The sequence below is a fragment of the Pezoporus wallicus genome, unplaced genomic scaffold (assembly GCF_028554395.1).
Source record: "Pezoporus wallicus isolate ANWC-B61680 ecotype Strahan unplaced genomic scaffold, APGP_CSIRO_Pwel_v1 contig_8797, whole genome shotgun sequence".
Lineage (NCBI taxonomy): Eukaryota > Metazoa > Chordata > Aves > Psittaciformes > Psittacidae > Pezoporus > Pezoporus wallicus.
Genome location: NW_026641918.1, coordinates 1,050,131 through 1,063,447, shown reverse-complemented (window position 1 = coordinate 1,063,447; position 13,317 = coordinate 1,050,131). Strand labels below are relative to the sequence as shown.

Genomic DNA, 13,317 nt, shown 5'->3' with positions numbered 1-13,317 from the left:
AGTGCTGCTTTGAGATCAGGCTGAATTCATGGGGTGCAAAGACACCCACAAAGCTTTGGTGGGGTGGGGAAGGGTCCTCGTTTCATCCCAAATTCCCCCTTTTCAGGCCAAACCACAGAGTGATGGCAAGTGATGACGGTTGTGCCTCATGTTGGTGCAAGGTCCAAGGAAAGGGTTGAGCGGTCCCCAGCTTTCCTTGCCCCTCATCCTGTGGTGTGTGTGAGGAACCAGAGCATCTCCAGCCATTTCTCCTGTATTTGGTTAATAACCCACTGGGAAGTATCAAGTGATGGGAACCAACCTCACTTCAGTGCCTGTGGGGTATCAATCCCCACTCTGGCCATAAAGCAGCACCACTTCCTTTATCAAACCACCCCAAACTCCTGCAAAACCGACCTCATTCCAAAACACATCCCATTTCCAGTTCAAATTACAGCTGCTTGGGAAAATACAGTGTCTTTATGCGATGTAACCGTGATAAAGGGGAGCACGTGCAGGGTCTGACTGAAGAGAGGTCGTTTAAATGTGGTTAAATCTCACTGTTTGGGGACAACAAAGTGGCCCAAGTTAAATCCCAACCATTCGCCCGCCAGTCTCTGTCGGGAGCCAGGGAAAAGCCTCGCAGTGGGATCTTGTGAAGGGAGAAATCCAGCGAGGAGCACATGGAGAAGGGTGGGATGAGGAGAGGAGATGATGAACGAGGTGGGAGAAGCAGGGATTTGCGGTGGCTCCGGCGTAGGTGGCAGTCAAAGGCTGTGTGTTTGTGGTGTGAGGTTGAGGATGCTGGCACAGGACCACATCCCTGCAGGAATCAGGATGGATGCACAACCCTAAAGGCAAGAAGATTAATACACTTATAAATAGAATCATGGAACTGTTTAGGTTGGGAACGATGTTCAAGTTCAAGTCCAACATTAACCCAGCTCTGCCAAGGCCACCACTAAAGCATGTCCCCGAGTGCTATATCTACACATCCTCTAAACACCTCCAGGAACGGTGGCTGCAGCCCTGCCCTGGGCAGCCTGTTCCGATGCCTGAGCACCCTTTGGGGCAGGAATTGTTCCTCGGCTCCATCTAAACCTGCCCTGGTGCAGCTTGAGGCCTTTTCCTCTTATCCCATCCCTTGTTCCTTGGGAGCAGAGCCCAGCCCCTCCTGGCCCATCCTCCTCTCAGGCAGTTGTAGGGAGCAATCAGGTCCCCCCTGAGTCCAGACTGAGTCCCCCCTCCAGACTGAACCCCCCAGGTCCCTCAGCCGTTCCCCATCACACTTGTGCTCCAGGCCCTGCACCAGCTCCGGTGCCATCACATTCCATATTATCCCATTAATTAGAACAATACTACAACAACAGGAAAAGAACCCCCAGCTCAACACTCCCAACATCCCCCAGAGAGACTGGAGAAGTGTCCTCCTGGAGCAGGAATTGCTCCTCAAACCCCACTCTCTGCACCTGTACCTCGGCTCCCCGAGGGCTCTGCAGCTCCAGCCAGCCCAGCATCACTTCCTCCCTTCCCAGCCTGGGCTGGGAATACTGGTGGGGAACAGGCGGCTGCACGTGTTGCCTCGGGGCGGCTGTAACCATGATTTATGCCCCTCATCCCAGGGCTCTGTGCTTTGCTTTATTTACCCTCATTCAATTTGGGAAGGGAAAGAGAACCCAGCCCAAGTCCTGCAGTTAACGTGTCAACACCTACCTCATGCTGGATCCGAGGGGCGGGCAGGGCTCTCGCAGCGCGGTGGGAGCTGCTCCGACACGACTCCGTTCACGGCAGAGCCTGTTCAAGCCGTCGCTGTTCCCTCAATCCAAGGAGTTAAAGGTGCAGCCGAGCTGGATTTTGTCTTCTGCAAGCGGGAAGGTGAGACGGGCTGGGTTTCATCCGCACTCCTGCACACAGCAGGGTTACCAAGCTCCAAAAGGCACAAGCGGTCACCAGAGATGAGCTCTGCCTCCACGGACGCAGCCAAGGGTCACTTTTCCTATTTATCTTCTTCCTGATCCACTGGATTCTTCCCAAAGGAGCACATGAGGAGTTCATGGAAAGGAGGGTTTGAGCACAGGGAGGAAGCCTTAGACCCACTTGGCTAAATCCCCGTGTCAGCCTCCTTAGGATCACTTCTCATGCTGGGAACACTCCCTGGAAGCCACGATCTGGATTTCCCATCGTTGTTCTTTATATTATTACAACTCCTTTGTTTATACACAGACCCAGGCTAGTGTCAAAAATCCCCCCGAAAACAGGGATTTCAAGGCATAAATAAGGTAAAAAGGCACCCATTTTGTAAAACCAAGATACATTCATATGGCACTACTACAAAAAATAAATAGTGACTCTCTCTGTTATCATTAACATCCCCCATCACTCCCTTTCAGCGACGCTGCTCTGCAGTTCCTGGCCTTAATGGGGACAGCGGTGGTCACTTCCTCAGGTTTCCTGCAGCTGGAGCTGCCGGAGGTCCCCAGAACTGTTTAAGGTGACTCCAGATGAACTCCATCCTGGTTTCTCCTTACAGTCCTTGGAAAGAGGCTGCAGGATAAGGGGACTCCAGCTCAGAACGTGGTTCGATGTTTCAGAGTGCACGCAGTTGTCACCTGCGAAGCAAGAGGAGGGTGGGTTGGGGTGGCTCTGGGCTGTCACAGATGTCTGCTCACTGGGGAAAACTCCATTATAAAATCATGGAACAGTTTAGGTTGGAAGGGACATTAAAGCTCATCCAGCTCCAACCCCTGCCACAGGCAGGGACACCTCCCACTGGAGCAGGTTGCTCCAAGCCCCTGTGTCCAACCTGGCCTTGAACACTGCCAGGGATGGGGCAGCCACAGCTTCTCTGGGCACCCTGTGCCAGCGCCTCAGCACCCTCACAGGGAAGAGCTTCTGCCCAAGAGCTCATCTCAATCCTCCCATCAATCAGTCGCAGCCTCATTATCCAGAGCATGTCAGTTCCATTTAGATGCATCAACCCCAGCCACAGGCACCTGAGCATCACTGCTCCCATTTTCCATGATGGGAAAGGTGGAACACTTAATCTTTCTCCAAAAGAGCTTAATTACCAGCTTCTCTGCACTAAATTAGGCTCCCTATAGCTCTCCTACAGCATATTCCCACTTCAAAGCCTGGCGAATGCCTTACCATCCGTGCAATCCACGGAGAGGTGGCTGCTGCTGTCTCTGCAGCAGGGATGCTGAGGGGAGGGCTGCTCTGCTCTCTCCTTGCTGTCCTCCTCCAGCCGGGCACTGCACTCGGGGAGGGTGGAGGCCAAGCACATGGCCACCATGACATGGTGATTGAGAGGTTTCATCTCCAAACCATCCTGCTGGTAAGGTGCTACGATGGGCACGACGGGGAGCGCGCTGCTGCTGAAAGTGCCGTTGGCTTTGGTGAAGCACCTGCAGGTGGGGCAGAAGAAAACCAGGGTTATCGGTGCTGCTGCTTGAACAGAATCAAAATGGTTTGGGTTCGAAGGGACCTTAAAGCTCATCAGCTCCAACCCCTGCCACGGGCAGGGACACCTTCCACTAGAGCAGGTCGCTCCAATCCCCTGTGTCCAACCTGGCCTTGAACACTGCCAGGGATGGGGCAGCCACAGCTTCTCTGGGCACCCTGTGCCAGCGCCTCAGCACCCTCACAGGGAAGAGATTCTGCCTAAGAGCTCATCTCAGTCTCCCCTTGGGCAGGTTAAAGCCATTCCCCTTGATCTGTCCCTACAGGTCCTTGTCCAAAGCCCCTCTCCAGGTTTCCTGGAGCCCCTTTAGGCAGCCCCATAAAACAGGGTTTCACCACTGCCAAGAGAAAAAGCTCAGGTTGAAACCCAACCAGCAAACTGAAGTACCTTGGAAAATAAATACCAAGTGTTATCAGAGTGAATGCACATTAGAAAAATAGGTGTGGTATTATAAATATAGCCCCCCCCCCCGGCGTGTAACTGAGATTTTGGCCCTGTAATAGGTGCATAAAGCTGTGAAAATGGAGTTGAACTGTTAAATCAATTGTTAGAGCCAAACTATTTAACCTTTAAACAAAAAGGAGGTGGACCTCGAGATACACACATTCCACTGCACCAAGCAGGGTTTTCCTCTGCCTCCAGTGTTCGGCCCCTTGTGAGCAATGTGGCCTCAGCAAACATTTGTATCAGCAATTCCCCCATGAGAGAGACCCCCAGAATCACACATCAGTGTGGTTTTATACTAACCCATCATCATCACAGAAGCAAAAGGTTCATTTGACCATGAGCTATGGGAATCCACCCCCAGAATGCTCTGCAGAACAGAGATGGATTCATGGATAAACACAGAGGGAGAGTGCTCAAACTCACTGCTCCTCCAACATGCTCCTGCAAAGGCCGAATGGGATTCAAGTGTTTGATATGCTGCTATGGATACAACTCAGTGCCAAGCACTGAGCCCAGATGGATTTAAAACCAGGAGATATCAAACTTGGCAATCACAGTAAGGTCCTGCCCCAGCTCCAGAAACCACTTTTATCCCATTAGAGCCACGTCAATCCATAAAACCATCATGCTCGAGGGACTGTCCTACAAGCCTCAGTTTATCCTTTCACCTGAAAACCATGACCAGTACCGCCAGAGCTGAAAGAGCAACAAAACATCCACAAACCAACTTCCCTCTGGTAGAGGCAAAGCCAAAACACGGGACAAGGGGGAGAGCCACCGGGAGCTGCTTCCCTCCCAAATGCTGCAGCACCAAAGCTTCATTTTCAACCTTCACTCTCCTATTTTGTCCTTCCACTCCCATATCCCCCTCCAAAATCATTATTCCAAGTACCAAAATACCACAGAAGCCACTGCAGAATCCACATGAAACACATCTGGTCTTCAAACAAATCCATTTATTAGTTTGCATTTCTTTCCGCAGAGGTTTCGACTGCGCTCACTTATTATTTAAAGGAAAAAAAAAACATTTGAAGTGTTTGGGTTTGTGTGTTTATGGGGGTTTCTTTTTAAAGACACAGAGGTTGGGGCAGCTCTTTGTATGACTGCCCAGGCTGGAATGATGTTTTGAGACAGCAGTTTGGCTTTTTAAGCTGCAAGAACCACATCTGGATGGAAAGCAGCCATCGCTATATGCAGAGCAGAGCACACATGAGAAGTGATAAAAACCCCTGCTGCAGAAAACACGCTTTCTATCAATTCTCAGCGCTGAAACCTCACCAATGTAGAGCTCAAACCCCCCACCCCAGCGTACTTTGGGTTTAAACCAGGCTGATTCTGCTGTATTTCCAATGTGCATTTCAGCTCTCTGCTCAAATACAGCAAATGTGCATGGAGGCACCTGCAAAAGCACAAACTCCGCTACAGCCATCAGGTATCCAGGAAGCGTGAGCACAAAAGCACCAGAGAAATGAAAGAATCAGCTCTCAATCTGAATGCAACAAGTGTAAACCACACTCCCACCCCTTCTCACCGGCTCTGTCCATAACATCAAAGCAGGTACCCACGTTTCAGCAACTTCTACCCCTGGCAAACCTCCACTAAGCAGTTACAAGAGCATAAAGTGCTAATTCAAAGCAAAGACCGAGGGATTTCACCACTGCAATAATAAAACCTGCTGCTGGGAGATGGCTGCTGCTGGAAACAGGCAGGTATCAAATACTCCAAGCCTTCAGGATTCATTTGCACGTGGTCACAATTCAAACGCCTGCTAAATTCAACCCAAACCAGGCACGACCCCAGTGGAAACAGGCTCATTGAGGAAGGAGCAGCACCAAGGTGGAATGCCTAACCCAAAATGCTCACAAACTGGTGACTTTCACCCTCCCAGGGCTGTTCTCACTCGGACCTGCCTTCCTCTGGTACCACACTGGTGTTCTGCAGAGGGAATTGCTTGGATTTAGGGAAAAAGGGGCAATAATTCCCATGTGGGACAGGGCACAAGTCCTCTGCACAGGAGCTGGATAGAGGGGACAGCCCTTACCTGAACAAAGACGGGGAAAGATTCCAGCCCCAAATTCCCACTGACTGACTTGACTGCACTAACCCACTAGGCCTTTCTCCTCCTCCTCCTCCTGGCCATGCATCCCGCTCCCTGGTGTAATGCTGAGGCACGTTTCTGGTCCTCCCTATTCCCCTCTCCCATGTCCTCCTTCCATTCCCCCAGCACAAAGGGAACGGAGCGGTCCCGGCTGCCGAAGGGAGGTTAATGGTCCCCTCTGGGGCAAGACAGCTGTAAAGGACAACTTGTTTCCCTCTCAGCAGTCAAATATAGAACAGGGATGTGAAAATTCAAAGTGCAGCTCCTGCTGATGACCCGCCTGGGAGGAGCAGTGCGGTTTGCAGGGGATGGAAAGCACAATCCCGGCTTTCTGAAGGGAAAGAAAGGGCAATTAAAGGTTTAAATAGGTTTCAGAACGGAAAGTAAGCTCTTAACACACATAGCATGTTCCAAATGATGGCCATGATGTATCTTGCTGACTTCTGGTCCACAGCCTGCCTTGAAAACAGTTGGCTTGTAAAGGAATAGCAGCTTGCTTTGCCCAGCTCTACCTGCAAGTAGCAGCCTGTCTCCATCTCACCATCACCCCTATACTTATGGAAGGAGGAAGAATTTAAAGCCTATTGTAAGTTCCATTTAAAAGAGACCCATAAAAATAAAGCAACTGTGGTTTCTGCCTTCAGCAACAGCTTCAAGTCAGCTTCTCCCAGTGGACACCTAGAGGCAGCTGATGACTTGAGTGAGACAGAAAATTCCAAGTAGGATTGAAAAACAAGCCATGCTTTACCAGCCGGAGCAGCCCAGCACATCTGATCTCAGGCCTATTTTTAGCCATTAAAAGAACCAGAGGTTTAGTCAGAAGCCTGGAAGGATATTCTGTAAAACTTTCAAGAGTGAAAAACCCAATAAAAAACCAGGCTCCAGCCTCAACGTACAATGGGATTTTCCTTTATTCTCTACAAGAATTTGTTTTTCCTCACGCAAGAAGCGTATCCCACCCGGGCAAACTGCTCCTCGAGGCAGGAAGGACCTCAGATCCCATGTTTTACCAAGATGAGCCTTGTGAAAGCGAAGCTGCAACTCTGTTTTGTTGGTTGGCATTGAAGAGAACAGCAGGAAACGTAAAATACCAAAGCCCAATTAAATCCTGTCTGACAAACTCCATATGGAATGATTTTGTTATCTCAAAACTGAAGAAAACACAGGAAACAGGGTCTAAGCCCAACCTGCCTTGCATCCCAGCCAGCAAAATGAGCTCTGCGGGTTTAATAACTTGCTTTAGTCCATCCCACAGTCACCAGCTGCTCTCCAAGTGACACGGTGACACTGAGCTCCTCCATGCCCTTAGCCAGGCCCGGAGCTCTCTGCCCTGGCTTCAACACAAGGACTTCTGTCTGCGCAGATCCTGCTTTTGGGGCAGTTTTACATTACCTGTTATTGTTCCGACAGTTCCTGCAGCTGATGCACTCGGAGGGGTCGGCCTGCGGCACTGCTGTGTACATCCCACCGCCCTGCAGGGAGGGAGCGAGGGAGAAGAACCAGAAATCAATCTCTGTGTGCACACACAGTTCAGCTCCAGCGAGCTTGGGGTTCCAAACCCTAATCACCTTTATCAATCTTCTGATGTGGGGCTGGTAAGGTGGCACAGCAACACTGAGCTATTGTACCAAGCCAAGTGGAGGGGTTTTGCCAGCGTGTGTGTCAGGGAAAAGTAAATAACTGCAGCTTGGACAAGTATGTGGTAATTTCCCTGGTCTGTTTTCAGCTTAATACGCTCAGGTTTGATTGAATCAACCCACTGTAAATACGTTCATTTTTACCACTGACGACAGACATGAAAGCAACTTGCTGTTCATTATCAAGCCGGGCTCATTTGGGGAGACAGGGGATGAAATGTGCAGGGCTGATGTCACACCCCAAACCCATCCCACTTGCCTGCAATTACTCCGATTAGATCAGTTGCCTCCGCGACACGGAGTTTCTTGAAACATGGAATATTTGCACAGATGGGGTAATGCCTTCGCCAGCAATGACTCGGGGTGAGAGGGATTTTGTGGTGTTGGTTTTGGCTGAAGGGGCCATTACAAGCGAGACGAAATGCCCAAATTAACACATACCTCATTGTTAAGGACGTTGCGGAGCCGGGATACTGGCTGTGTTTTGGGAGAGGAGCTGGGTTGGGAGAGCTCACCTGGCTTTGGAGGCTTCAAGTGGAAGGTAACTCCTAACAATCCCTATTCCTGCAAAACCAGGGCTATTCCTTCAGGTTTGGGGCCGCTGAGGGCAATAGGGAGCACTGAGGAAATGCCTAATCAGCCTTGATTGCCATCCTGGCCTGTTTCTCTCTTCCTCATTTAGCCCAATCAATGGAACAATAACGAGAGTCCTAATGAGGATGAGAACATCCTGTTCCTGCGCTGCCTCACCCCGTGTGCCAGGCCGGGTCCTTCTACGTGGGAAGAGATTGCGTGACTCCGACTCTGTACAACGGGGAGGAGGGGAAAGAAAAACTCAGCCCGGTCGTCAACGAGACGTTGCGTGTCCCATCTCGTGGCACCGAGACCTGTGTTACCACATGCCTGTTTCCTTCCTTCCCCTCCACAAAACACCAGGAGAATAGGAGGGACAAAACACCAGCACAAGCCCCGGAGCGCTCTCACGGAGGAGCTTTCCTCCCTTCCTGAGGGCTCGGGGCGTTGGGGACTCCTGGAGTCCTTTTGGACAGGTCCGAAAACCTCCAGTTTGGTGTTGAAAGCAACCCAAAAGCAGCACTTTTTGCTGCACCAGCAGAGCAAAGCCAGGATCAGGTGAAGAACCAACTGGTCTGGACTGGAAGCTGGAGTTAACTGAAGTGGCAACTACTGTGCAAGTGCTAATTTGTTGTTCAATAAAATGAAGTGCTTGTGTTCAATTACTAACACAAACAATAGCCCCTTTTTTTTTCCCCTCCAGAAACAGCATGGGTTATTCAGACTTTTGAACTTTTTCTTTCAGTTTTCCTGGGCAATGTTCACAGTTTTGAGTCAGTTTAGTAAGCCTGAATGCAAGCCATCTGTTTCCATAGACAATAATGAAATCATTATTCTCTCTTGGAAATGGGACGCATTTCAGCAAATGAAGTATTTTTCCACAGCATACAAAGGGCTGGATCAGAGGCTTAAATTAGGTTTGAATTTTAGTTTGAATTTCAAACTCCAAAACTGAGCCTGTCCCAGGCACAAATAAGGGTCTGAAAGGGGGGGGGGGAATTAAAGGCATTTCAAGATGGATGGGGCATTTGATTTGCTGAAGCCTCCTGCTCCATTCGTGCTTTGCCATAATTAATAGCATGGCTGAGAGTTACAGATCTGAAACAGGTGGGGGAAAAGCACGGGTGAGCCATAAAGCTGCAGAATGAGCAGCTCTAATTAAATCTATTTAACTTGAAGCTTGAGAAATACCATATGTACAAGCAAAGTATCTCAGCCCAGCCCAGGACTGAGGCATTCTCAGAGCTTACATGCTGTTAGGAGGAGGGCAGAGGCAGATTTCCCAGAGTAAGTGGAATTCTTGCTGTTATCTGATATTCTCAAATGAAAACCATGATGTTTGTATCAGGAATATCAGCCCAGTTGCTTCCTCTGGGATAAGTCATTTAGTGGAACTGGCTGTTATCAATGGATGAGTACTTCCCCAACTCAAATTAAGCCTGCTCCTACAAGCTCTGAGTAAATGCCAAGCTTTAAGCCTGGTATAACAGCTTACGTTCACGAGATGGTGGGGATGCTCATAGTCCATGTGCGTCCTGGACAGGGAGTTGCTGTGCCCTGGGTACAGTCCAGCTCCTCCATTCATGATCCCATTAACTCCATTAGCAACTTTATGGTGGACATGAGGGCAGCCATTGCTGAGGCCACCATTGCTGATGAAGTTTCCATGGATGCTGCCGTTGACTCTGCTTGTCCCAGGTAAAGTTGTGTACTCAATCATCTGCCCGTTGATATCTGCCCCTTGATAGAGGTAGCCAGGAGGGTCATACTCTGCAGGAGACATCATCACCAAAAGCATGTTGATTGCCAAATGAGAGCTTAGACGAATGCTTCTAAAACAAAAGAAACTGATTTTCTCTTTCTACAGCTTTTGCAGATTAGCTCTAATATCCAAGTGCTTAGCATCCAAATGTGGAAATGGAAAACAGCCACATCCTGGAGAACAGACCAGGAATGCTGGTCTGAAAGGACTCGGCTGATGTCAGTCACTATGAGGAGCATCCTAAGACCGATCTGTGTAACTGAGTCTCTGGTACCTTTTGACGTGCAGAAAATACCCATGGCCCACTGAAGACACTGTCTCATCGTGCAAGCAAGCTTTGTTTCACTTCTCTTGGTCAGAGAGTAAAAATAACCACAGGCTGTGGACAGAGTGGGGCTGAGTTATGTGCTACAGAGAAGACTGGTGAAGAGGTTGTGCTAGCACAGGATGGCTCGGAGGGTACTGAGCACCTCACAAAGCTCCAGCACATCTGCTCCAGGCTTCCACTTGCCAACAGACAGGTTTTCCTTATTAACACCTCTCCAAAAGACCTGGACATTGAGCTCCATTTTACTGCCAAGGGACTAAGAGGTAACAAGGGACTCATCCTCCAAGCACTGCAAGTTCTTTTTCTTTCCAGATATACAGAAGAGAAGGAGAGATCTGGAGTTTTAGACTCCATGTTTTATGATTAAACACAAGTTCTGCCACTGCAATCAGCAGGGACCCATGCAGGCTCTTGAAGGACTGGAGCACCTCTGCTATGGGGACAAGCTGATTGAAGAGAAGGCTCTGGGGAGGCCTTAGAGCAGCTCCAGTGCCTAAAGGGGCTGCAGGAAAGCTGGAGAGGGCCTTTGGACAAGGGCCTGTAGGGACAGGACAAGGGGGAATGATTTTAACCTGCCAGAGGGGAGACTGAGATGAGCTCTTAGGCAGAAGCTCTTCCCTGTGAGGGTGCTGAGGTGCTGGCACAGGGTGCCCAGAGAAGCTGTGGCTGCCCCATCCCTGGCAGTGTTCAAGGCCAGGTTGGACACAGGGGCTTGGAGCAACCTGCTCTAGTGGAAGGTGTCCCTGCCTGTGGCAGGGGTTGGAACTGGATGAGATTTAAGGTCCCTTCAACACAAACAGTCTGGGATTCTATGACAAGCTGAAGAAACTTTGCCCAGGCATTTCACACACCACTCTCTGGGTGAAGCTGCAGCGCAACTGTACAGCGATGCTGCAGGGCAAAGAAAGAGACACTGCTGCTCTTAAACCCCACATCTTCACCTAAGGCACACCTAGAGAGTACAAGTCCCTAAAGAAATGCCAGTTGGCTTCCAAGAGTAAAACACTTCCCATTCATAAAACATGGAAGTTACCCATTTAACACTGATATGTTCCTTATGAAAGGAAAGCAAGAAGCACTCACTCTGCATGGCGTTCTGCTGGCGGTTCTTCCACAGGCACATGGCAATGAAAACAATGAGGATAAGCACCATCACCCCCAGGACACAGCCCACGATCAAGTAGAGCATGTCACTGCTTCGAACAGGGCCGTTGGAAGGTCCTGCTCCACTTCCAACCCTGTCAGGGGGATTTGGTGGCGTGCTCAGGTCTTTCATGGGATATTCGGATGCTCCTGGGGTGCGTTTCACTGGGTGAAGTAAGAGACATGGGTATGTTCACTGAATCAGGTTTTTAATCATGAAATTCATTACTGCAGAGTTTGAATCCTAATGCTGCTAAAGCAAGCTTCCAAGTCAATATTAAAACCTGTGAGGAGAAGGCCAACTACTATTGGGTAACAACTGTTTGCTTTGGAATACAGTTGTTATCCAGCTCGCATTGAGGTCACTCGGAACCTTAATGAGCACCTCGACCTACGCAGGGCTAGAGCTGCTTCCAGCTCGAAGGAGAGCAAATCTTTCCACTTCTGAGGTCAGGAAAAACCACAACACACATTTCTATCACCTAACTGCTGCCAGGCGACCTGCTTTTATCTGAGCTGAACCCTGCCAGCCCCTTTCTCAACCCCATCCTATGGAAGGTACCACGAGCTGAGCAGAAAAGCACCAAACCCAAGACCTGACTTTAACCCAGGAATTAAATGCAGGTTCATTCTCGGCACACCACAGCTCTGATTCATTGCAACTGACACTGAACTCCTAAAACGAGATGCCTGGCTTGCAGACAAGCTGGATCACCCCCACAAGCCTGCGGGAGATGCATTTTAAGGAAGACTCAGTAAACCCAACACATTTCACCTTCCTGGTTTTAAAATGAAGAGAGAAAGTGCTGCTCCTTGCAGAAGGAAGACTGACTGTGCACACAACCTCAGCCCTGCAGCTCCAGCCCTCCTTTCAAGGGCTTCACTGCAAACCTCACTCTGTGTTGATGCTTCCGCTCCTGGAGGGCTTTTTGGTGCCTTTTTCAAACACTTTTTCATAGCCCTGCATTTGAAGTTTACTGTCTGCATTTTCCCTTTACAGCCTTACTTGGGGTTAGAGATTAAAGGAGACAGGAATTCTTTGCAAAATAAATGTGACTGCCATATCTGACACTTCCAGAGAACAGTACACACTCTGTGCCAGAGGCACGCAGGATTAGCAATGGAGGCAGCCAACAGAGCCATCAACTGCTGCGGTCTGCACTTATACAACGTGTCACAGAGCCCCCAAGACATAAAGCAGACATACAAATCAATTCTGTCATCTTCAAGAGCATGGTTGTCTCCTAAGAAGAGGCTATCAGCACAGCAGAAGGGAAAAACCCACGGCCCAGAACAACAAGACTATCTCTGAGGCCAGGGAAAGCTGCAGAGCTCTGCTAAGAGCCTCTCCTGGGAGCACAGCGTATCAGTTTCCATATGCTCCAAGCAATCCCAGCCTCGGAAGACAAAACAATCCTCCAAAGCATTCCAGTCTCCCTCGCAGCTGACTTCTGCACTGCAATAACCCCCCCTCGAGCACAGCAGCTATCTCATGCCACAAGCAGCCACTGCTGCTACCTGGGTGCTCACCTTTGGTTTCGCAGATCATCACGTTGCTGTACTCGCTCTCGCCGCCCTCGTTGTAGCACTGCATCTTGATGTCGTAGGATGTTTCTGGCTGCAGGTGATTTATCAAGTGCCATTGCTTTGTACCTAGAGGGGGAGAGAAAAATAAAGCAACTGCATTTGTTCACATGCAGGAGCCAGAACAAGGTAGCGTCCTTCTCTGGAAAATGGGGCACTGCAGCTTTTCCTGCTGGCATAAAAGTCTTTGTTAGCAGTTTATGGGCTTATCTGTAAGAACCATGGAATGATTTGTGCTGGAAGGGACATTAAAGCTCCTCAGCTCCAACCCCTTCCACTGGACCAGGTTGCTCCAAGCCCCTGTGT

General features: G+C 49.7%; 1 protein-coding gene across 2 annotated transcripts in view; it reads right to left on the bottom strand.

Annotated features, from left to right (window-relative positions):
- Positions 1 to 237: 237 nt before the first annotated feature.
- The window catches only part of CDON (cell adhesion associated, oncogene regulated), a 50,734-nt gene continuing 37,654 nt past the window's right edge, over positions 238 to 13,317 (bottom strand). For both annotated transcript variants that reach the window (XM_057425956.1, XM_057425957.1), the window contains exons 14-20: positions 12,958 to 13,080; positions 11,368 to 11,592; positions 9,690 to 9,964; positions 7,377 to 7,456; positions 3,127 to 3,383; positions 1,693 to 2,588; positions 238 to 830 (exon numbers count right to left, since the gene is read on the bottom strand). In XM_057425956.1, the coding sequence (XP_057281939.1) occupies positions 2,422 to 2,588; positions 3,127 to 3,383; positions 7,377 to 7,456; positions 9,690 to 9,964; positions 11,368 to 11,592; positions 12,958 to 13,080 (1,127 nt within the window). In that variant the 3' untranslated portion in view covers positions 238 to 830; positions 1,693 to 2,421. The remainder of the gene's footprint in view (positions 831 to 1,692; positions 2,589 to 3,126; positions 3,384 to 7,376; positions 7,457 to 9,689; positions 9,965 to 11,367; positions 11,593 to 12,957; positions 13,081 to 13,317) is intronic.